The 24475-nt window shown below is 33.1% G+C and overlaps 2 protein-coding genes across 3 annotated transcripts; both read right to left on the bottom strand.

Annotated features, from left to right (window-relative positions):
* Positions 1-466: 466 nt before the first annotated feature.
* Positions 467-3808, bottom strand: LOC131655641 (uncharacterized). The gene is made up of 4 exons (XM_058925479.1): positions 3493-3808; positions 1366-1857; positions 1066-1206; positions 467-897 (listed from the first exon to the last, which is right to left on the bottom strand). The coding sequence occupies exons 1-4, from the start codon at positions 3601-3603 to the stop codon at positions 808-810; spliced, it is 834 nt and encodes a 277-aa protein (XP_058781462.1). The 5' UTR covers positions 3604-3808; the 3' UTR covers positions 467-807.
* Positions 3809-7604: 3796 nt separating this feature from the next.
* On the bottom strand, positions 7605-11885 carry LOC131655640 (auxin-binding protein ABP19b-like). 2 transcript variants are annotated; one of them, XM_058925478.1, is made up of 2 exons: positions 11677-11885; positions 7605-8200 (listed from the first exon to the last, which is right to left on the bottom strand). In XM_058925478.1, exon 2 carries the CDS (start codon positions 8190-8192, stop codon positions 7653-7655), a length of 540 nt encoding a protein of 179 aa, XP_058781461.1. In that variant the 5' UTR covers positions 8193-8200; positions 11677-11885; the 3' UTR covers positions 7605-7652. The 2 variants fall into 2 exon arrangements, with proteins under 2 accessions (XP_058781461.1, XP_058781459.1); XM_058925476.1 differs by lacking the exon at positions 11677-11885 and having other exon boundaries at positions 7605-8305.
* Between the last annotated feature and the right edge of the window lie 12590 nt (positions 11886-24475).

The raw sequence follows: 24475 nt of genomic DNA, 5'->3' as shown, positions 1-24475 counted from the left end.
TATCCTAAAATCCTCACCAATCTATCACACTTAACTAAATAATACTGCATACAATGAGACCTCGAGAACACCTTAAGTTCCACTCTAAGAATACACATAATCAAAATATGTGGTTGAATAAAAACCGTTATATAACATAACAACTAATACTTTAACACATGTCCTACCAGGAAGATTCTCGCTCCCTATAAACACTAAAATTCATCTATAAAAAGATGACAAGCGCCTAAATCAACATATATACCCTCCAAAACTTAAAAATATTCATTTCTGCCTCATCAATGTTTGGTAGTACCACCCTCAACATTGGTCAGAACATCAATAAATAACTATTTATTAGAGCTCACTATCTCACCAAACTATTTATTAGGGCTCACTATCTTTCCAAAAGAATCAAATCTGATACTAAATTTCATTAGGTTCACACTGAATCATTAGTCATTAACCAATATCATGCATAATCATATAAATACACTTTTTCCCCACCCCACCATTTCATACAATTCAACTTTGTTTCTTAAAAGTGCACCTAACATTTTTCAAGATATTGTAATTTCACACACATTGATTCATTTTGATCATTGATCATATATATATACATGTGATGGGATGAGAGCACCTTTTTGCCCCCATCTCTTATTCAACAAACCTATTTACATATCTAGACCTAGAAGATATGAACTACCTAACAAATTTAACATCTACTTTATTTGTTCAACTTATACAACTCCTCCACCAAGTCTATACACACATATTTCCATTTCCAATCACATTATGCTCAGATCTTCATTCAATATCTTGATCACATCATTCCCTCTTAGCCTCACATTCTTCATTCTTTGCAAATCTTCCACGGATTCTTGGTTGACTGTCAGCTAGAGCCTTCCTACAAGCATACTGAAAATCAACCCAAACCAAACCATCATTTCAGTTCTAAATCTGTTTTAGTCTCAAAATATTAAATAGCATAAAAATAACTTGGTTGCATAAACATTTAACCATCCAAACAACTTTCAAGGCTTTCTATATTCATGTCACATATTAGAAATTTGTAAACTTAGTCACCTTGATTTTCCTCCCAAAATTCCTCTTTGTCTTCTTGTTCCTGTATCGAGAGAGCTTTTGTAAGCGCTCCTCGTTGTTGCAAGAAAAGGGCCTCTCTCGGGAAGATTGGACCGTGGTCATATTATTACTGTTGCCAAGAGTCTGTCACAATAATAGAATATCACTACATTTTCGCAGGTTTATTCACCAGAGAAAAAATGCATTACAATGCTAATTATACATAGAAGCTGCTTAACTTCCTCATGGCCATTTGACTGAATTTATGATAAGTATAATAATTCGACAGTTAAATTGTTATACCTTTATATCTCCTTCACTAAATGATCTTCGCATGCCATAAACCGCGTCAAAATCTATTCCCGGGACACCAAACAAAGCAGGTTTCATTGCAGATCCATGCATCCAATCCATCGAACTTAAACTCCCCGAGCTGACGCTCTTTGGTAATAATGGAATATCAGGAAGTGGCTTGTTTTCTTGAACTGAATTCTCATCGATGTTCAGTAGAGGAATTTTAATTTCCAGAATCTCAGAAAGTGGTGACTCAATAGCTGTCTTTTCAAGGAGATCTTTCTTGCATTCGTAGAATACATCGCTGAGAAGCTGTTCGTTTTGAAGAATAGAAATATCTGTGGATTTTATATCTTCGTCACAAGATATCATTGAGATGGCTGCTGTCATGAGATCCGGATCAATCTCCGACTCTTCAATAATTGGTTCAGGTGCTTTGAACAAATCTCCTTCAGCTGCAAAATCATACTCGGACATCGCAGAAAACTGAACAATGTCACTCTGCATTGAAGACATATTCATAAACAAAAAAAGTGATTAAAAGATGTAATAAAAAAATGTTAGCTTTAGAATATAAAAAACAGAAAAAGATGTTCCATAATCACTTCTCACAAAGGCATAAGCAATACAATGTTAGTAAAACCAATAGTAAAACTAAAAGATGTACAACAACACAGTTTATGCTAGTTTATATCCAATAGTCAATTATAGCGATCTGATATGCGAGCAATCAACGCTTGTAACCGAGTTGAGATATATATATAAACCTGCTCACAATTTCTATAGACATGTTTAACTTTAATGCTAAGAACTAAGAAGTGGCTCTTAGAAGGGATTCCTGAATCCTAACATAAACGATGCCAACACACTCATGATGATATTTGCATGATTCTATCAAGTAAAGTGGTTCATAAAGAAGTTGACCGGATAATAAATTTCTTAAGAATAGGCAAAAGATTCCAGATGCAGACACTGTTTCTCAACTATTATATAAAGATAAGAAAAAGAAAAACAAGTGGGAAGGAGAGAAAGAGAGAATCTATATGTGATAGTGAGGCGACAGGAAAAGCATGTTGGTAAAAATGTCCTGAGAAATGCTTACCAATAGTTCAATACATACTCAACTGAATCTTCAATAAGCATTAAAAATTGGATGACTATTTTCCTTACTAAGAACACTCAAAACATGAAAAACTGTCAAATGGACTCGTTTTCTTGACGATCTTGCTTTAAAAAGCTCAATTATGACTACGCCAGCAACGAAAAAGATCTTTTCTGATCGTAGTACTCTCAGACATCCTAACAGGTAAAGATGTTATCATCCTTAATAATACTTACCCCTTTTCTATTAAAAAAAAAAAAAAGCAACCTAGATTATAAGCATCTTGTTGAAGAATAAATATAAACATATCAAAATACTTAAGCTGAAAAGGCTGAAAATCCTAACCATGTCAATAATTTAAGTTTGTGCTACAAGAAGCATCATTCTAAATTCCTACACTCAAGGTGAATACTCTTCCATGTCCAAAATAAGAAGGTGGATTAGTCAAGGCACTAACTTCCTAGCCTAAAAAAACATCATTTGAAATTCTCAATAATCACTTTTTATCATTAATTAATCTAACAGGAGCAGAAATAGAAACAACCTTTCTACAACTGTCTATATTTAGTGCCGACAATACCATAAAGAAATGATTGAGTAAAGCATTAACAAACCCTTTTTTATTTTATATATGTCCTTATTTTAAACAAGGCAAGAGAATCAAAAGCCTTTTCCTCTTTTAATCTCCTTTAGTGCAGCACAAATGAAAAAGACAAATCCCACTGAGAATTCACACTTGACACTAGTAGAAACTCATAAACAATTCAAAGGAATATTTCCCTTTTATGCTCATTTTTCTTTCCAATTCTCATGCTTTTTCAGATCTAACACATGAACACAAATCCATACTATGAGAAAAACATTCAAAACAGTTTAATTAATTTTCTTCTTGAGCATGTTCTTATATTACCAATCAATCAAACAAGGAACTAAAAATCAGAAAACAGCAAGACCCAACAATAAAGTTTCAAAATTTATTGAATATAAAGAAAAACCCATCAAACAAATGCAAAGATATAGAAACAAGAAGGTACCATTGAAGCATTGAACTTCTGAGTTTTGCAGTACTCTTCAAGCTGATGAAGCTCTTGAGAGCAATTGTTTAGATATGGCCATGGGAAAAGAAGACCATTCTCTCTATACATTTTTGCAACACAAAAACACTCTAGTAAGAGAAGAGCAAAGAAAAAAGCAAAATGGTGAGTAAATAGGGAATAAACTTGGGATGTTATGTTCCAAAGAGGAGTTTGGAAGAGTGATGTAACATATGTAACATGAGGACAAAGTAGGAAACTGACGACACAATGTTGTTGTCAAGAACTTTATAATGAAAATATCGAAAGGTTTTGGTGTATTATTATAATTGCAAATTGTGGAGATAGATGAATTGAATATGGTAAATATGAGTGGAATGATGGTGGCAGTCAGTACTATAGGTCACGGCAGGGTAGGACCACCAGGAGGAGTTCAGAACTATGTGAAAGCATAAATCTTAATTTTCATTGTTGTTCTATAATTAGTCTCAAAATTATTGGATATAAATCAAAATGCTTAGCCCTTAAGACATAGTTCAAGTGACAAATACTCTAAGTTTAAAGTTGATGTTTTGAGTTTTTGTAATTATTATCACTTTGACTACGAAATTAAAAAAAATAAAAGATTTATATATATATATATATATATATATATATATATATATATATATATATATATATATATATATATATATATATATATACACGCTTGTAAAATAACTATATTTTTTCTAAATTATTTTATAAAATATTTTAAAATTAATAAATTAATAAAAAATAATGTTTTTCAATAATTAAAAAAAACTCTTTGAGTAAATAATTTCAAATAATATAATATATATATATATATATATATATATATATATATATATATATATATGACAAAATTACCCTTGCAAGAACATATATTTAATTTGATAAAAAATAAAATTAGAATTCATATTTTTAAAATTTTAACAATTATTTTATTTTTAAATATTCTAATTTTTTTATTTTATTAAATTAATTATTAATATTTTTAATTTAATATCAAATTAATTTTTATTTATATTTTGTCATATTTAATTTTTTATTTTAAATTATATATTATAGTGGTAAATTAGTAAATCCTTTTCTTTAATTTTTTATTTTAAATTATATTTTATAGTGGTAAATTAGTAAATCATTTTCTTATCCTATCCTGCCGAATTCTAACCCAACTCATATTCAGGATAACAATTTGAACTAGTGAGGCAGGATACGATAAGTTTTAGGATTAACTTATCATATCCTGTTGTGTCAGCAAACACTGGATTGAGATAGAATATGATATAGATATCATATCCTGTTTTTTATCCTGCCCATCAAACGGGCCATAAGTTTAATTAATCAATTTAAGTGGTAGTGTTTATACTACTTTTTAAAAATAGATTGCAAACATTCTTTTCTTAAAAGATAAAAGAAGATTGATTTCATGTGAAAAAGTAGGATATAATGATGATTTGAGTAGAGTGATGTGTTCAAATTTTTCTAATATTCGCTTCTGAGATCTTCTTGATCCCTCTTGTCTATTGTATTTGTTTTCTGTCTTTATTCCTCTATCTCTCACCGCTACTTCCCGTTTGTGAGATCTGTGTTTTCCTCCTCCTCAGCTTGCTCATAAGTGAGTAGCTTGTATTCCTTGCTTTTAGGTAGTGCATGTTGTTTCTTTTATGAGATTTAAAATGTTTTCAATATTTTTCATTTTTCATATCGGAATTTTTCAGCTTTTTTATTTATTTTAAAATGATGATTTATTACATGTTTAAAAATGGTCAATTATTTATAAAAGTTTTAATATACTATTTATTTGTACACTAAAATTATATAATAAAATTATAATTACAAGTGCATATAAATACTTTTTAAGCAAAAAAAAAACTTTTAAGTTCATTGAATAAATAATGTATTTGATCATTATTTTTTTGCTTATAATAGTTTTAAGAGGGTATACCAATTTAAACTAACGGATCAGTACGGACGCACATATCCTTCCGTAAAGTTAAAATTAAACGATTTTCAATACAAATTATCCACTATATAATGATAGCGTTTTTAAAAAAGCAACTTAGAGAAGTTTCCAATGATTGTATAGACAATTAGATTTTCATTTCACGGGTCACTATCTTAAGTAACTCATTTCAAATTTACTGGTGTATTTAAACCTTTTGTGTGGATCATTATTTTAACTTAGAACCTAATTTTCATACTACTAATATCTTTTTAGTAAAACTTTTTTTTAAATGGTTAATTTACATTTTATATATGTAATTTGGTCAAATATTCTTTATTTCACATTTTTCGTATCGTTTTAAAAAAATACTACACCACAAAAAATGCACTCGTGCGACAGCACGGGTCTCTGACTAGTAATGTATAAAAAAAAATATACCTAGGGGGCTAGACCTGACCTAGGAAAGACAAAAGAAAATAAAAAACGACAAATGTAACTAAACCCTGCAAAATGTCAAACCTCTGTCCTCCCACTGTGAGTCGTCAATCCTCAAAGTCGAAGGTCAAGTAAACTTGTAATTCGGAAAATCCAACCTATCCTTGAAGAAATATTCCCGAATGAAAATTGGTAACGAATCCCACCATTGAAAATTCATAAATAGCATGGCCCAGAGAAGCTAGTATATCTGCACATTTATTCTAGAGATCCTAAGGAACAAGGATTTCTAACCTAACACAGTGAAGTGCCATCTGAGAGTCACTTTCAACTCAGATATTAGACCACCCTTTACAATTTTCCTCCTCTAACATGATCATAATAGCCATATTCTCTACATGTAGAACGTTCATCTCTCCCAAGTTCGCAGAGAAAGCTCCCCAAAAACCTTTGTGATGACCCCACATAATAGCCCTTGTTATCGCAAAATTTCCTCTAACTGACCGATTTGTTTATCTTAATCCATACATTATGTAATTTCCACCAAAAGAACTGTAATTATTTTGGGTGTGTTCCAATATCTTTTATCTATGGGAGATTATCGAGAATTCGATGCTCTAACTAACAGTTAGCAATCTAAGTGAGGAACTAATAATAGAGGCCAAAGTTCTTCCAACAACAATGGTCACCAACTCTGTAGAATCATTAAACCTTCTGTCATTTCTTGCCAGTCAGGTTTGACGAACCATGTGAACCAACACCGCTATAATAATATCTTTCATCTTGAATGAAAGTATATATCATAAAATAAATTTCAAGAAGTATTCCAACAAAAAGGAACTACTAATATGGATATTATCTAAAGGTGCACTTTATTATGGTTAATAAACTTATTTATAATATTACACCTATCTTTAATTTCTTAATTATGAATTTATATTTTACAACAAAAAATGGTAAGAGCCACCGTTGGACCATTTTTAGGCGTCCGTATTAGAGGGGTCCCCAAGCCAACACCTAATTCTTTTAAACCAAAAAGAAAAAGAGACAAGCTTGTTAGATCACTTATCACTTGTAAATACAAACATAAGAATAATTTCATTATTCATATGTATATGGTATATGGATGCTCAAAGTATTTATCCCAAAACCATTTCAAAGAAAAATTGTATTCAATCAAGAATTTTATCAAAAAAGGAATTATTGTTTGAAAAGATACCATTATTGAAGACTTTCAAGTTAACAACGCCACTGATAGCCAATAATTTATGAAAATATAGAATCTGATAAATCGTTGCCAAAAAATAGACAATCAAGTATCTGCATGCTAGGATTTAAACTACTAAAATATACCCAAAAAATTTGTTTTTCCAACACCGTAATTAACTATAAAAACGTTATATACTTTGGGAAATATAACTATAACACCATTTTACAATAAATATTTTTTGTTGTAATACATCATCGATATATGTCTTACTAACTAAATACATAACACTATGTCTTTTAAATGTCACATCTATGGTGGAAATAATATATGGTTATATGAGGAGATGAAAAATGCATATAACTATGCCTTTTCTTGGCAAAACTTTTGAGATTATATAAGAAAATATGAATCATGCCATTCTCTTACATTATTTAAACTAGAAGTTTTGACATAAAAGAGAAAAATGAAACACACATAAGTATTATTGTTAACATAACTTAATTTAAAACTATATAGAAGAGGATGATTCATAAGTAACCAATCTTAGTTGCTGCCTCCAAATTGAGCCTTAAGCTTCTTAATTTGTGACACATCAAGTGCAGTAGTCTGTGCAATCAAGGAGGTTAATAAGTTGTTTCCAAATAACTGATTATCCAGTATTTGCACACTAGGATTTGAGCTAGTAAAAGCTTCAAAAAGAATAGCTTTTCTAACACCAGAGTTAGCTATAAAATGCAATTGTCCCTTTGGAATAACAACAATATCACCATGCTTAACAACTTTCGAATAAACTTTTGTCGATGTAATAAATCCAACAGTCACTCGACCTTTAACAATGATAAGTAATTCAGTTGCATCAGGATGAGTATGCATTGGTATTGTTCCATTTATATCAATATCTCCCCTTGCTGCAGAGATACCAAGTCCATTAAGACCCGAAAAACTATCGACAAATGCAGTGGTTATTCTAAAATTAAAAGGTTCTATTGTGTTTCCGGGTACAAAGCCATGGAACACAAAGTCATTCATAGTTACACTTTTTTCTGGCTTGCATGGATATCCTGAAGGAGTGTTTGGAAGCATTAAGTTTGCTACACAAAAATCATTAGTATAAGAATTAGCATGAGAGGTATATGATGAGAGAAGAGAGAAAGAAAAACAGATAATATGAATAATCTTCATTTTTGAAAACTAGATGTGGGGAAAGAGAATAGAGAAGTTAGGTTTCTATTACAGTAATATTCTTACAACAAGGTGGAGATGGAGCATATATAAAGCCTTCACTTGCCAGATATATTAGGTTGTTCCATGTTTCTATTTTTATTTTTATTTAAATTCTAGTTTAAATAACTTTACTAACAAATATAAATGACTATATATATCTAGCATTTATTCAAAAAAAAATTAAAAATGAGTTATTTCTAACTTATTTCAAACACAATTATATATTTAACTTTTTAAAATAATATTAATTTTTTTATATAATATTAAAACACATTCACAATTTTTTTAGTTTGTTCGGTATAATTTAAGTCTAATAAACTAATTTTTTTGTAGTTTAAATGTTTTTCACCAAGAACAATAACACTACAACAAAGGCCTAAACTCATTACTTGTTAAAAATATTGTTTTTAAAAAAATTCAAAAAAATAGCAAACTAATTTTTTTAAATATATTTGAATATCATATTGAAAAATAGAATATTTAAATCTATTTTAATATTATTTTAAAAAATTAAGTTTTAAATTAGCTTGAATATTATTTTAGTTCGTATGATTTTAAATGTGTTTGAAAATTGAATATTATTATAAATAATTAAATATTTTTAGTTTGTAATATTTAGTTTGAATACTATTTAAATGTGATTTAAATGTAAACTTTATTTTGCGTTAGTTTTAAATAGTGATAGAAAAATACAAAAATTCCTCTCGATTGGTAAAAGCAGAAAAATATTTTGATCAAAGTCGATTCTTTAATATAGTTTCTTATCTTGTAATCTTTAAAATTATTTTCTTTAATACATGCTTGTAAGAAAGTTTAATGTTGTTAGGATAACATGCATGTAGTAGTAGTTGTTGAGTTTTAATATTTCTAACAACAACAACATTGCTATGTTACATTCATACTTTCTCTAACTAACATCAAACATTTTTTAACAAGAATTCATTTAAGAATTTTTTTAGAAATTAAAGGAGAAGATACGTTATGGAACTACCTTGAGACATTTCTCTGCTCCTGAATTCATCTCAGGGTAAGATTTCGTATTATGTTCAATGCTTTCATTATTACTGTATGTTTTTATTATCTATGCTGTTTGCATTTCTAGTAACATATTTTCGTATCCGCAACAAATTTTACTGGTAAAAATCAAATACTTAAAACATTGTAAAAAATAAAGATTTTTTACCGAATTTTTAAAAAAACTGGTACACCCTCACATATATTACTGGATATTGTTTAAAAATTCGATAAATATGTATAAAATGATGTAACACTCTTTTAAAAACATGATAAAAATGTATTAAATGAATATAATCTAAAATTTGAAAAATCTATAGGTAGGTATTTTTGCAGTAAATTTTCACAACTAAAAAAATGAAGCACTTAATATATTATAAGAAAATGGTTTTTTTTATCGGATTTTAAAAACAATATGGTACAATCCACATATATTATGAGATATTTTGAAAAATCTAGTAATAATGCATAAAATTAGGTACTAGTCTTTTAGAAATCCGATTAAAATTCATATATTCTAAAATCCACTAAAAAATTCAAATGTAACATAGAAATCTACAGCAAATCCTTCAAGTAAAAAATCAAAATAAAATCGAGTTTTTTTTATCGGATTTAAAAAAAAAATCCAGTATACTCCATATATATTGCTAAATATTTTAAAAATCTGATAAACTATTCAAATCAAAAGATATAATGGTCAAATTCAAGGATCATGTGGGGGTGTCAGGACCAATTGGAGGAGTGTCAAGTAAAATTTGGTTTAAAAAAAGTAGAGTTTGGCTATGTTTTAGGCTGAAGTGGACCACTAAATCTATGACCTAAAAGAACTATTTAATAAGCCAATCCAACCTTTTTTTTCTCTCAATTAAGACCACATTAGGTTGGTGATGGGGAGTAAGGATCCACTCCATTTTCTAAAAAGAAATGGAGGGTCCATTACTATAGTTTATAAATAATAAATATGTGTCACATGTCTTAGAAATACGTGTAATATATACACAAAACTATAGTAATGGAAAAGAAATGGAGTTTAAGAAATGGAGTGGATCCTTACTCGGTGATGGGAAGCCAACTTTCATATCAATATAATAAACTTATGATAGTTTTCAATGAGTGTATGTTCTTAAATATGTTTTTAATTTTTCAAATTTTAAATTACTCTGTGGCAAAAACTCACTCTTATTACTTATCTCTTTAATTTTTCTGTAGAATTTGTATAAAGACTAGTTGTGGTAAACATGAGAAATATGTCTTAATTTTTGTCATCCTTTAAGCTCTAAATGCCCATAAACTAAGGAAAGAAGAAAGATATAAGTGGAGTATGAAACAAGAAAAATAAATACACCTGTATGTTTCCCTTAAAAGAAATTGAAAATAGTAGAGTCTAATATAGTGGAAAGAAATGAGTTTATGTGATGTGATGCTTTTCTTCCGTGTCATTTGGGCAAATTTATAGGTTGGGTTAAAATTTTATTCTTTTTACTTTATTTTATTCCCAACTACCTATTTAATTAATCAACACTTATTTTTAGGAGGGTTAAATATATTTTTTCCCCAATAAACATCTCAACTTTGGCTTTTAGTCCCTATAAAAATATATTGATTTTTAGTCCTTATAAAATTACTTTTGCACTCACTTTTGGTCCCTTTACAGGGACTAAAACTGTGTACAAAAGTAATTTTATAGGGATTAAAAGTTAATATTTTTTTTATAGGGATTAAAAATCATTTTGAGTAATTTTACAGGGACTAAAGACATTTAATCCTTTTTAAGATTTGCTGGATTACTTATCACCTATAGACACAAATATAACAAAAGAAATGAATATGCATTGGTACATTTCCAATTATACCAATTTCTCCTTCTGTTGCTGAGATAAAATTTCCTTAATAAGGATTGTTAAAGTAGTGACAAATGAAATGATTAATTTTTTTATTGTGTTTTTATTTGCAGAAAATATGAGACTTATTTTAATGTGGAGAAGTATTTCAGTGAAAAATATTTGTGAGGCGTAAGTAGTTTATTAGGAGAGTGTTCGATTTATTATGGGACTTTTTCTAACTCTTTAATTGATTAGATCTTTTTCATAATCGGTTAGATAATGCTTGAGTGGGAAGAAACACTCAAATACTGGTCGGTGGTTCGATACCTATAGACGATGTTCATATCCATAGCAGACATTAAGCATGGAAGGTCAAAAAAATTTAACATGAATGATGGATCAGAGATGGACATGATAAGTGCAATAGAAGCATTGTGGAGAAGGTTCATGTCTTTGAATATTGTAGGAAAAGAGCATTAAAAAGTAAGGTGTGTGAAATTGCTTACCCCACTATGACTTCAATAAGTTCACGTCCTGAGAAAATAAAAACCAAATGAGAGGTAAATTAGAAAGGGATGAAACTAGTGGGGTATGATGTTTATCGAGACCCTTAGTTCCATGAGCATGTTGACCAAACATACTCTGATTCTCAATGATCGTCAAAGAAAATCCTCCAGTATGGTGGAGCCAATACCTAAATCACTTGCAATGAAGGCTCATATGGTGGAGCCAATGGCTACTGAAGATAATCCTCCAGTATCTAATTATTATATATATACCATATTACCAATTGTGGAATAAAAAGAGAAGTTCCTCTTATCATAAAACGTTATACTTTTTTGTTACATGGAAGGGTGAAACTACTAATATTTATTTGTTAATTGATACTTCTATCTTCGTTGAATGCACCAAAGGCTTTTCCTTTTATTATTTTAAAAGATCACATAAAATCTAGCATCTTATATAGGGGTGTTCATTGGTTCGGGTAAATCCGAACCAAACCGTAATCCAAACCAAACCATAGTGTTTGGGTTGGACATTTTTTCAGTTCGGGCAAGAACCAAACCAAACCAATGAAATCCAATGACAATTGGTTCGGGCATCGGATTTTCAATATGCTACCCGCAAATCCAACCCAAACCAATCATAACTAATTACCATAAAAATTACTACTAAACATTCAACTTCAACAAGAAAAAAGTGAAATGTTGTATGTGGATAAGTTATGTTATTTTAATTAGTTATTAGAAAATTATTAGTGTATTGTGGTAATTGATCATAGAGTTATGAAACACATTCATTATCATATTAACTGAAGTAACTAATTATAGATTCAAAAGTCTTTACGTTAGAAATTGTTCTTGTTAGATATTCTTAATCTATTAGGGAAAAAGTGTTAGTTTAATATTTATAATTGAACACTATTGATACTATTTATTTCTATTTATTTATATTATTATGAAAAATTAATTTTCATAAATAAATTATTTTTTTCAAATATTTTTTAATTGTTTATCTACCCGATCAATCCAATCCAAACCAACCCGTTGTTTTTTGGTTCGGTTCGGTTTGGGCTTTATCGCAAAAATCTATAAATCCAATCCAAACCAATCCATGTAATTTTAATCGGTTTGGGTATCGGATTCTCTCAAAACCGAACCAAACCGGCCCACGAACACCCCTAATCTTATATGCAAGTGACTCCATTGATGCCACGTTTAGGGAAGGGAGATACCAAATTCCATGGAAAAAGTTTAATTCAAGTTGAATTGATAAAGCAAGGCAATCTCACAATCCAGAGTATAATTGATAAAGCAAGGGATGGGGAATTTGTTTACACTTGAAAATAAATAATTTATTAGTCGAGATCGATGTGAATTAGGATTAGGCGGTGTTTTCTCAAGCAATAAGAGGTTATACAAGTAGAAATGTAGTTGGAAATCACACATGAATCAACAAAATCTCAACCAAATCAAAATCAACTATTTTTCTTCTTCTTTCAATCCAACTCTTTTTCTTTAAATTTCCTCTTTAATGGTTACATTTAAGGGTTCTGATTTTGATGTATATAAAACATGAAATTCTATAGTTTAAACAAGCATATGATAGGGTTAAATTCTACTGTTTAAAAAAAGCATATGATAACTAACTCCTTTAGCACGTAAGTATTCTATTCCTCATTATGAAGACAAAACCTCACATATATGGCCTCTATAGGACTTTAATTAGTTTTATATTATAGGTAACCATATTATATGTAACTAGAGCTGTCAATATGGGCTACCCGGCCCTAAACGGGCCGGCCCTGACGGGCCCTGGGTTTTTTAGGGCTGGGCCAAAAAGGCCCTGTGTAATATGGGCTCGAGATTTACTACTCGAGCCCGGCGCTAGATGGGCTTCGGGCTATCCGACCCTAAATCGGCTTTTTTATTTAAAAAAATTAAAATAAAAAATCCATAATATTTATTATAAATAAAATTAAAAATTATGTTATTTTAAACATAATACATTTTTAAGTAAAATATTATCTCTTATAAATACTATAATGTGTTTCTAAATACAATATATGTCTAAATTGTATAAAATAATACTTGAATATTTATTATAAGAGAAAAACTAATATAATACGATGAAAAAATGTTGTTTATATTAATGTATAATATTAATGTATAATATTTAAAAGAGAAAAATTGAATAAAATAGAGATAAAATTTAGTGAAGTGAGAAAAATCAATATACTATTTTGGAGTAAGATAATATAATTAATAATATATTTTTAAAAAATTTATAATTATGCGGGCCTAATGGGCTACCCACGGCCCATATGGGCTAGCCCTTATGGGTAGCGGGCTTTTCAGGGCTGAGCTAAAAAGGCCCTGAAAAATATGGGCTCTAATTTTAAGGCCCAAGCCCTATGATTTTTCGGACCTGGCGGGCCGGCCCATATGAACAATCCTTTATAATCCGTATTTTAAAATATAATAATTCAATATTTTTTATCATATTTTTTTGTTTGTTATCATTAAAAATTGTATTTTGTCAAATTGAGTAATACTACATAGTTATTCAAACAACTAACTTTTTATCTTACGGGTCACTATCAAATTATTACATTTATTTGAAGATAAAATTCTTATTTTCAAAAGTCATTTTTTTTTCTTTCTCCATATCGCAATTTTTTTTATTATTTAATACAATTGAGTTTATATAGTAATTGTTCATTTTACAATTATGTAATTCTATTTAAATTCACACGTGTATCTAAATACATCATCTGTCAAGTTTACAATTATATTTTATATAATCATATTATTTGTTGTAATATTTTGGTTACATGAGATAATAAATTATAACCATTAGAATATGTATTAACAATCAAAATCGAACAATTTCACAATTTAAAGGATCAATTTATTATAATTTAGCTATTAAATCCCAATACAAAGTATAGATTCCCCTGCTCTTGGTCAGTTGACATATATTTGTGGATCACTATTTTAACTTAGAACCTAATTTTCATATCACTGATATCTTATTAGTAAAAAAAATTTTAAATGGTTAATTTCCATTTTATATATGCAATTTGGTCAAACTTCTTTACTTTACATTTTTCGTATTGTTCAAAAAATATTACACCATAAATAATGCACCCGGGTTCAAAAAATATTACACCATAAATAATGCACCCGGGCGACAGCACGAGTCTCTGACTAGTTTCCGTTAGAAGAAATTGAAAATAATAGAGTCTAATATAGTGGAAAGAAATGAGTTTATGTGATGTGATGCTTTTCTTCCGTGTCATTTGGGCAAATTTATAGGTTGGGTTAAAATTTTATTCTTTTTACTTTATTTTATTCCCAACTACCTATTTAATTAATCAACACTTCTTTTTAAGAGGGTTAAATATATTTTTTCCCTAATAAATATCTCAACTTTGGCTTTTAGTCCCTATAAAAATATATTGATTTTTAGTCCCTATGAAATTACTTTTGCACTCACTTTTGGTCCCTCTACAGGGACTAAAACCGTGTACAAAAGTAATTTTATAGGGATTAAAAGTCAATACTTTTTTTATAAGGATTAAAAATCATTTTTAGTAATTTTATAGGGACTAAAGACATTTAATCCTTTTTAAGATTTGCTGGATTACTTATCACCTATAGACACAAATATAACAAAAGAAATGAATATGCATTGGTACATTTCCAATTATACAAATTTCTCCTTCTGTTGCTGAGATAAAATTTCCTTAATAAGGATTGTTAAAGCAGTGACAAATGAAATGATTAATTTTTTTATTGTGTTTTTATTTGCAGAAAATATGAGACTTATTTTAATATGGAGAAGTATTTCAGTGAAAAATATTTGTGAGGCGTAAGTAGTTTATTAGGAGAGTGTTCGATTTATTATGGGACTTTTTCTAACTCTTTAATTGATTAGATCTTTTTCATAATCGGTTAGATAATGCTTGAGTGGGAAGAAACACTCAAATACTGGTCGGTGGTTCGATACCTATAGACGATGTTCATATCCATAGCAGGCATTAAGCATGGAAGGTCAAAAAATGTTAACATCAATGATGGATCATAGATGGACATGATAAGTGCAATAGAAGCATTGTGGAGAAGGTTTATGTCTTTGAATATTGTAGGAAAAGAGCATTAAAAAGTAAGGTGTGTGAAATTGCTTACCCCACTATGACTTTAATAAGTTCACGTCCTGAGAAAATAAAAACCAAATGAGAGGTGAATTAGAAAGGGATGAAACTAGTGGGGTATGATGTTTATCGAGACCCTTAGTTCCATGAGCATGTTGACCAAACATACTCTGATTCTCAATGATCGTCAAAGAAACCATGTACACAATTTTCTCAAAAACAGACATCTTAAAAGCAATAATCTAAGAAACAACATTCTAAGAAGCAATCAACTGTAAATCAATACATTAATTAATTTCCTAAACATATTAGGCCATATATTGATAATATAGTTAAGGTTAAAGTAGATGGAAATTGTGGTTAGAGAGTTATGGCATTATTGCATGGATATGATGAGGATGGTTGGATAATAAATAAAGAAAGATATCAAGTCTCTATGAGAAGTTATTCATAGATCGATTATCAGAAGTGAGAAAATCTTGGATTATTTCATGTTTGGGTCATCTGCCACTAGAGAAATGAATGACTTTACCTTATTTGAGTCATGTGATAGCAAATAAATATAACACCATTCTTGTATGTTTAAGTTATCCTAGATTGACTTTCTTATGTATGACGACATTACATTCCCCTATTTTATCTATTTATTGCATTAGTTTTGTAAACCAAAATTATTGGATTTAAATAATAATTTATTTATGTATTTAATTTTGAGGTATTTTTTTAATATATTCGTTAACTGTGAAGTAATTTTTCTAATTAGGTAAAAATAAAGCAAATATTTTTGTTGCCAGAAGTCACATTAGATTTGAAGAAATGGCGTTTCCAAGAAGGAACATTTTGGATGATAGGATTTTCAGTGTGTTTACAATATTGATAGTAACTTAGAACTGTAGTGTCAAATATTGTTATGTTAAACTAGTACATTGTATTATATTAAATGCTATTGACTTAAAATTATATTAGATGATGTTATAATTAACAATATATCTCAGAATAGTCATACATAGAATTCAAAATAATAACACATAAATCTCAAAATAGTAATAGATTAATCATGGTAATGGGCCACCATGAGCATAGTCTAATGCTCAAAATATATCGGAAAACCCAGGATCAACAGTAGTACCACCTAATCGTTGCAAATAATGAGGAAACTCCTGTAAAATATGTGATAGCCTAGGATATGACGGTCCTTTGTCATAGACAGGAATCAACACCGCTTTCTACTAATCCTGAGAGGATGGTACCAACCGAGGATGTGACACCCTATAATACCACTCTGGGTATCCAGGGTCCACATCATGTGGGGTGTTATCCACACACGTTGGACAAACCACATCAAGCACGCTGAAGTGATAACCAATCCATTCAACATCAATATCGACTGTGGTGCGATCGGGAGGTGAAGGAAGTATATAATGTTTAAATCCAAGCTGGTGTATAAACCGGTCAAGTAAGTACAAAACCCCTATTCCTCCCCATTTCAGACCCCCTATATAGACAAATATCATTAAATGGTCTAACTTGTCTATGAAATTCAAATGGACGCGTTATGACATCAACGAGTGTCAAGTCGTCCAACACCTTCATAAGCTCGTTAACCTTATTTAGGCATTGCTCATACATCCATATCATAGCCTTTGGAAGTCCACTACCAGCACTCGCCATCTGAGACTCTCTTTTCTTCAAAGGAAATTTCTTTGGCCACGTCCCAACCTTCTAGTTCACCTCTGGTGAAAAACCCAAACTACCCCTGACTTCGGAAATGCATTTCCGAAATGCAAGAAAAAGGTGTTTTCGGAGATGCATCTCCGAAAGCGCCTTTTTTTTTTGAAAAAATTGTCTTATTTCGGAAGTTCATTTCCGAAAACAGCATTTCGGAAGTTCATTTCCGAAATACTGCGCGTTTTGCAAATTTAGCAAAACACTCCCCCTCCCCCATTCATTTACCCTAATTCAACATCAAACACAACCAAAGGAGAAATTTTGTGCAAATACTTCCAAGGCTACATCAAAGGCTCCAATAAGATTCCTATACTACATTAAAAAGCACTCCAATCTCTTCAATCGGTAAGCATTTTGAGTTTTAGATCTATGATTAAAATTCATATTAGGGTGTTTACAAATAGCAAAAAATGTATTAGGTTAGGTTGGTACTGATATTTAGGATGTTTAGAATGTGTAGTCATAGGTTTGAAGTTTGATTTTGGGGTCTGCCATTGGAGGTTGCAGAGAAGTTCCGCGCAGGGGTGTTTCGGAAGTTCATTTCCGAAAACACCTCCATCCCAGTTTCGGAAATGAACTTCCGAATTGTATCAGAAGTGCAATTTTTTTAGTTTTTTCTTTTGTCTCGCATATTAATCGATTTCAATTGTTTACAGGAACATGTCAGGCAACCAACCAGCACGCATCAGACAGGGTAGAGAGACCCAGACTGCGTCGGCTAGACGCGAGCGGGCGGCGGCGCAGCTGGCGTCGACACAGGGACGGGGGCAGGGCCAGGGACGACGTGTGCGAGTTCCCGTGGACGTGGGAGAGGGTACCTCTTCATCTGGATCTAGGAGTCGGCTGGCTCAGGTATCTTCTTCCCGCCAGCAAGAGGAGGAGGAGGAGGAGCAGGAGGAGGAGGTGGCAGTGCCATACCACGAGTCGGAGGGGGTACCGGATGTTGACCCTCCACCCGGGGAGGAGGATGAGCAGGAGGACAGCTACCCGGGAGGGCCCATTGACACTTCCGTGCTGATTAGCTACCGCGAGCACGTCGCTCGGCGTATCTGGGAGGGAGAGGTATTTTTTATAATTTTCCCGTTTATAATTTAGACGTTTATTCGATATTTTCTTAACGGTCTATTTAACATATGCTTTTATTTGTTTTTTTTGTAACAGGAGAGAGATCCTTTGAAAATGGTGAACCACACCCGGAAGATTTTCAGTCTGTTTAAACCAGCAGCTGAGTGGTTTAACGACGCGGTGCGAGGTTCAGGGCTTAGCGGGCTCTGCATGACGGGGTACACCACCATCAGCCACGACATGCAGGGGGCATTTGTGGAGCGCTGGCACAAGGAGACGTCTTCTTTCCACTTTCCGGTTGGGGAGATGACAATCACCTTGCATGATGTGCAGTGTCTTCTCCACCTGCCCATCAGGGGGCCGCTGTTGACCCACTCCCGGATCCAGAGGGTCGAGGCCAGTCAGTGGATGGCGCTCTATTTGGGCATGGAGCCCAAAGTTGCTGACTTCGAGTGCATCACGACAAATGGGCCTCATATCCGGTTCACCACACTGAGCCGCTATTTCGAGCACCACCTGGACGCGGTGGCCGATGCCGAGGAGGCGGGTGACGATCTATTCACACAGTATCACCGCGGCTGCGCTCTCCGGTGCTGGTACATGCATGTGGTAGGCGCTGCATGCTTTGTGGACAAGAGTGCAAGGTACGTCGACGTTGTCATACCCCAAATTTGTCCTACCCCTTTACTTCTAACCGGCTTAGGCTTTGCATTCATGTACATACATCATCTAGGTCATAATCCACATGCATGCATCCATACCATGGGTACTATTCAAAGGCTAGCAAGAAAAGGCTCCATTGCAAAGAAGTTTGATCAGAGAATGAGGAAACTGAGGCATAACCATGTGGCTCTATGTTCATTGAAGTCCTCCTGGATCGGGGTGTCTCTCTGCTTCAAATCAGGGCATTGATTAGAGGGTACAAGCTTGCAAATCATTTGGTTCTTTAAATCAGGGTTTCTTTGACCAAAGTCAACCGGTTGACTTTCTGGTCAACATTTAATCAGAAGCGGCTTCTATGTGTGGAAAACTTCTCATACTGACCGTGTGGATGTGTTTGTTTGACTGGATTTGACTGGAAGAGATTTAATCTGGAATTTCACCAGTAGTCGGAAAATCAGAACGGTTGACTTTCGGGTCAAAATCAGAAGAATTACTCAAATGTTGACTTTTAGTGGAAAATCGGTCAAGAAAAGTCAAAGAATGAATAAAATCGGAAGTCTGACAAAAAGTCGCCAAAAATAGAAAGAATAACAAAAATAGAAAGTTTCCAACACTTAGAAAATTTTTGGAACTTTAAATCTTGATGAGAAGTCCATTTCAGCACTGAATTACACGTGGCAAATGGTATTTTTTGAGGAAAATTCCAACATCAAAGTTGTTCCTCTCATGGAGGAGAACAACTTTGTAGTTGGACACTTTTTCATTTGAAGCTTGTACGAAGAGTTAAAGTGGTGTGAAGTTTCTGGAAACTCATCTGAATCAAGTCACAAAGCTGGGCACATTTCTGGTCATACGTGACACGTTTCATCGAGCACGTGGCGTACCAACTTTGAAGCCAATCCTAGGACAATCCAGGAACCCCACAAATGCAAACTTGGTATGTATCTATTCTTTGCCATGTACTATATGCAATGGAACAAGGGTTGAGTCAATTGAGTGGATATTGAATCAATTGTGAATGTTCAAAGTCATACCCTCGCACTGGCCAAGGTTATGCATCTGGCTAGGTAGAATCCCAGGGCACGCGTGTGCATTCCATCAAACACGTGGTGGGCTACTTTCAAACCAATTTTTGAGGAGTCTCAAACACCTCCAGAATTCTAATGCAACACCAAACTCTTCATCTCCGCGCCCTCTTTCATTTGATCACGAGTTTGTGTGAATCGGATGCTTATACATCAAGTTGCATTAGCATAAAGTCCACCACTTGAAGTTGCTAAAATGGCCAAAATCAATAGCATCAGATTGTTGCTGCAACATACATGCCATCGTATCAACCCTCATTATTCATCACCCTTCTTCATATATCCATGCATTGTCTTGACATGAGAAAGCACATGGAGAGGTTACTACAAAGGGGAAAACGTGTTCATTAAATGTGAGAAAAGAAACTACACTACACTCATGCACACCATAACACTCCATGCAACTTCATACACCATATATAAACCAAAGCTCTTCATAAACAACAAAACACACTTTCATTTTCTCCATTTTCAGTTTTCACATCACAACATCACTCTCTCCTCTCCCATTTTTCTCTCTCTTTTCACTCTTCTTTTCCCTCTTTTTCGCTCATCTCTCTCCCTTCGTAAAGTTTGTTACAAAAGTGTAACAAACTCTAACAAACTTCTTCATCTCAAAACCACCACCTCCATCTTCATCTTCCTCCTTCAACCTCCACCACTGCAACCATCTTCATCACCACCATTAAACCTCCACAACCTTCATCTCCATCATTCACTTAGCACAAGAAGTTGCAACCATCACTGCCATGGCTACCGAATCAACCGCGTCACCACTACTATGACTTCACTTGAAGCGATACTCTACTCTTCTGCTGCTGCGTAATACCTCGATCTTACTTCTCAAAGTCGGATCCAAGAGGCTGAAGCTAAACATTATCATCTTCAATACCGAATCATCATCACCACATTCAAGAACTCATCCAAGTAAGATATGAAACCCTCTCAGTATCCTAGAAATATGAGTAGGTCATGGGTATCTGATATCTTCGTAGCTCATTATGACTGTGCAAAACCCTTACGTTCTTGGATTGTGTTGTTTCAGTGTGTACAAATTCAAAGCGAGTATGTGTGTTTAAATCTCGCATTCGAGTCCTATGGACATTGTGGATTACGCTGGTGTGCTCAGAGTATGCTTTATTGAATTTGTTATAAGTTAGGGTTTTTAAGTTTCGTTTCAGTTAGCGTCTTAGAGGAGGCCTCAGTAGAAATGGACTTCAGATCCGTAATCAGCGTGAAAATCCGAGTAAAACGAGGTCCGTTTCGTGTTTCTCTGGGCACTTTGAACCGCGACCACGGCGACGCCCTACCGGAGAAGAAGACCGGAGGGAGTCTCCGGCGTCTGATATATCTCTCTCTCCTTTAATATTCAAGCCTGGGTGTCATATATTCATTGGCTCGGCTTCCCATTTTGTTTGGCCTTTGTCTTATTGATATGATTGGGAGTATCGTTGTAGCGCTGTGATTGGTCAGAAGCTAGCTTTTGTCCTTTTCTGACTTGAAAACTGCATGACCAATTGACGGATGTGTATTTTACTCATTGCATGTCACGTTAAATATTCAACTATAGTATGAAATAAATGCTTTACTGGCTAAATTAATAAATGAATGAAACAAGAGTGAAATAATTGGATTGATGCCATGCTGGGCCATGCGCACGTGGGCCTAGCCCCCATTTCTGGATCTCACCCCTAATTTGCTAACAAACCACCATCTTTTGTAACTGGGCCTGAGCACCTTTGCTTTTCGCACCCCTGTAATTAGGCCCAGATGCGCTTGTAACTAGTTTTAGTTCATCTAAAAATTGTTGTTGCACCTCCCTTCAGTGTAGATTAGATTTTCATTTTTAATCTTTGTTTTGCTTCTATTTTTAGTTCACAATCCCAATTTTAATTCAAATAAAAATACATAAAAAATTGCTCTTAGATTTTTAGGATGAGTAAATAATTGTCATAAGTTTTTGTTGATTTTTCTTAATTGTTTTAATCCTTTTAATAGATCTTTTTCCTTCGCAATATTTGAATATTCTTCGTATCAACACTTCTTTGTAAATAACTCACTAATAGACTTAGGAGCTAATTTTTAGTCTTGTTTTTTTTGTATAGAATTAATGGATGTATGTGTGCTTGTGAATATCATTTGTTTGCTATAGTTCTCAATTTTATTTGCCGCATATTGATTTTCTTTTACCTATTCCATGTATAGTTTTTTGTTGTTAATAAGTTGTATAGTTTTATTTTTAATTCCCTTGTGTAGACAACTTAGACTAGAATTTAGAAATAGTTCCCTTCTTTCATTCCTTTTCTTTTCAACTTTTAAAATACTTAATAAATATCGATGAAGATCATACCGTTGCTTTATTTCAGGGTGGGAAAGAAATGATTGGGGCGTAGGCCCCGATGTATGTTCTTTCCTACTTAGCGGAGAAGAAATGGTTGAAGTGTGAAGCTTCGACGTATTTCTTAACCGTTGTTTAGAGAAACGATCGTGGTGTAGGCCTCGATGTGCATTCTCTAAATATTCACTAAAAACTTTTTGTATCTCCTTTACTTAGCGGAGAAGAAGTGATTGAGGTGTGAAGCCTCGATGTATTTCTTAACCGTTATTTAGAGAAACGATCGTGGTGTAGGCCTCGATGTGTATTCTCTAAATATGCAAAACAAAACTCTTTTTGGTATGATCCAAGTCACAAAGTTAAAATCCCTTAAAAAAACACCAACCAAAAACACTTCAAAAAACCTAATAAATGTTCAGACTTAAAACAAAAGTGAGGAAGTGATGCGAGACCTTGTAGTGGGTTCTCGTCATCATGGAATTACCCGTAAAAGATACAAACCAATCTCTTTTTCTCCTTTCTTAAGGGCAAGTTATCTCCGCTCCATTGCATCCTAGGCTGTCCCCTTGTGCAAGAGCGTGAGCGTTAACGCCGCCCAACTAAAAAACACAAAAACAAACAGAAAATCTTTAGCCGAGCTACGGTAACTCTGATTCCTGAAAAGGATACGTAGGCAGCGGGGTAGGGCCCGTGCGAGTACAATTCTTTATTTTCCCTACATTTTGCATTCATTTCGCATTTAGACATAGACATAGTTATACACCCTTTAGATAGAAACAAACATAGGTGGATACCATCGAGTACGATGGGCGCGAGGGGTGCTAATACCTTCCCCTTGCGTAACCGACTCCCGTACCTTGATTCTCTGGTCGCAAGACCCTGTTCCTTCCTTTGTTAGGTTTTCTGATATTCCTTTCCCTTATGGGATAAATATATTGGTGGCGACTCTGTTCATTTTTCGCGAGCGTGCGACAGCTGGCGACTCTGCTGGGGATGTTGCTAGACCTGTTGCTGGTCCATCCTTAGTGAGTCGATCCTAGCCTGCGTTTGTTTGTTTATTTACTGGGTGTTTATTTGCTTTTATGTCTATACCTTGTATATATGCTTGCTTGTTTATTTTTCTGCTTGCATATCATGTTTATTTCTGTTTGCACATCATGCATATGGATTATATTCTGTGTTCCTTGGGGTCTTCTGTTCTGTTTTGCAGGTTGGGTGGGATTGTTCTATGAGGTAAAAGGCCCAATACCCAGGCCATGAGTGATACCTTAGGAACTAGGAATAGAGTGGCCATGACGGACAGAAGACGTATGTCTGATTGATCCGATCATGTATCCACGGGCAGAGCTTGGTTGAAAGAGGCAATATCGTATGATTACGCCTACTTTCAATCCTCTGTTGGCTTTTTTGACCTACCTTGACCTAGACTACACCCGTGAGTGGGGAGGGATATACATGACAGGTACCGTTGGTGACCGTTCTGTTCTGCTGATGACTTGTGTTCTCATGGTTTCATTGTGCCTATGCCGGACCTTTGATCCTGCAACGTCCGATCTTATCCAGAGGCAACACACACTTCTCCTATGTGGGGAAACTTCCATTGCATCATTTACATCATGGCATATTTACCTTCCAAAAAAAAAAAAGAGAAAAGAAAAGAAAGAAAAGATGTAGTAAAAAAAAAAAAAGAAAAAAAAAAGAAGAAAAATAGTATTATTTCTCATATGCATGCCATTTTTCAGGGTATCCGAGGTTATTACTTTTCATCCAGG

The sequence above is a fragment of the Vicia villosa genome, linkage group LG3 (assembly GCF_029867415.1).
Source record: "Vicia villosa cultivar HV-30 ecotype Madison, WI linkage group LG3, Vvil1.0, whole genome shotgun sequence".
NCBI lineage: Eukaryota > Viridiplantae > Streptophyta > Magnoliopsida > Fabales > Fabaceae > Vicia > Vicia villosa.
This window is presented reverse-complemented; position numbering and strand designations above follow the sequence as displayed.

Excerpts from the sequence above, each read along its gene's own strand:
- LOC131655640 (XM_058925476.1), bottom strand. The coding sequence starts at position 8,291 with ATGAAGATTATTCATATTATCTGTTTTTCTTTCTCTCTTCTCTCATCA.
- LOC131655641 (XM_058925479.1), bottom strand. The coding sequence starts at position 3,603 with ATGTATAGAGAGAATGGTCTTCTTTTCCCATGGCCATATCTAAACAAT. Across the intron at positions 1,858-3,492 it reads AGAAGTTCAATGCTTCAATG|AGTGACATTGTTCAGTTTTC; the intron begins GTACCTTCTTGT and ends TCTTCAATGCAG. Across the intron at positions 898-1,065 it reads ATTTTGGGAGGAAAATCAAG|TATGCTTGTAGGAAGGCTCT; the intron begins GTGACTAAGTTT and ends GTTGATTTTCAG.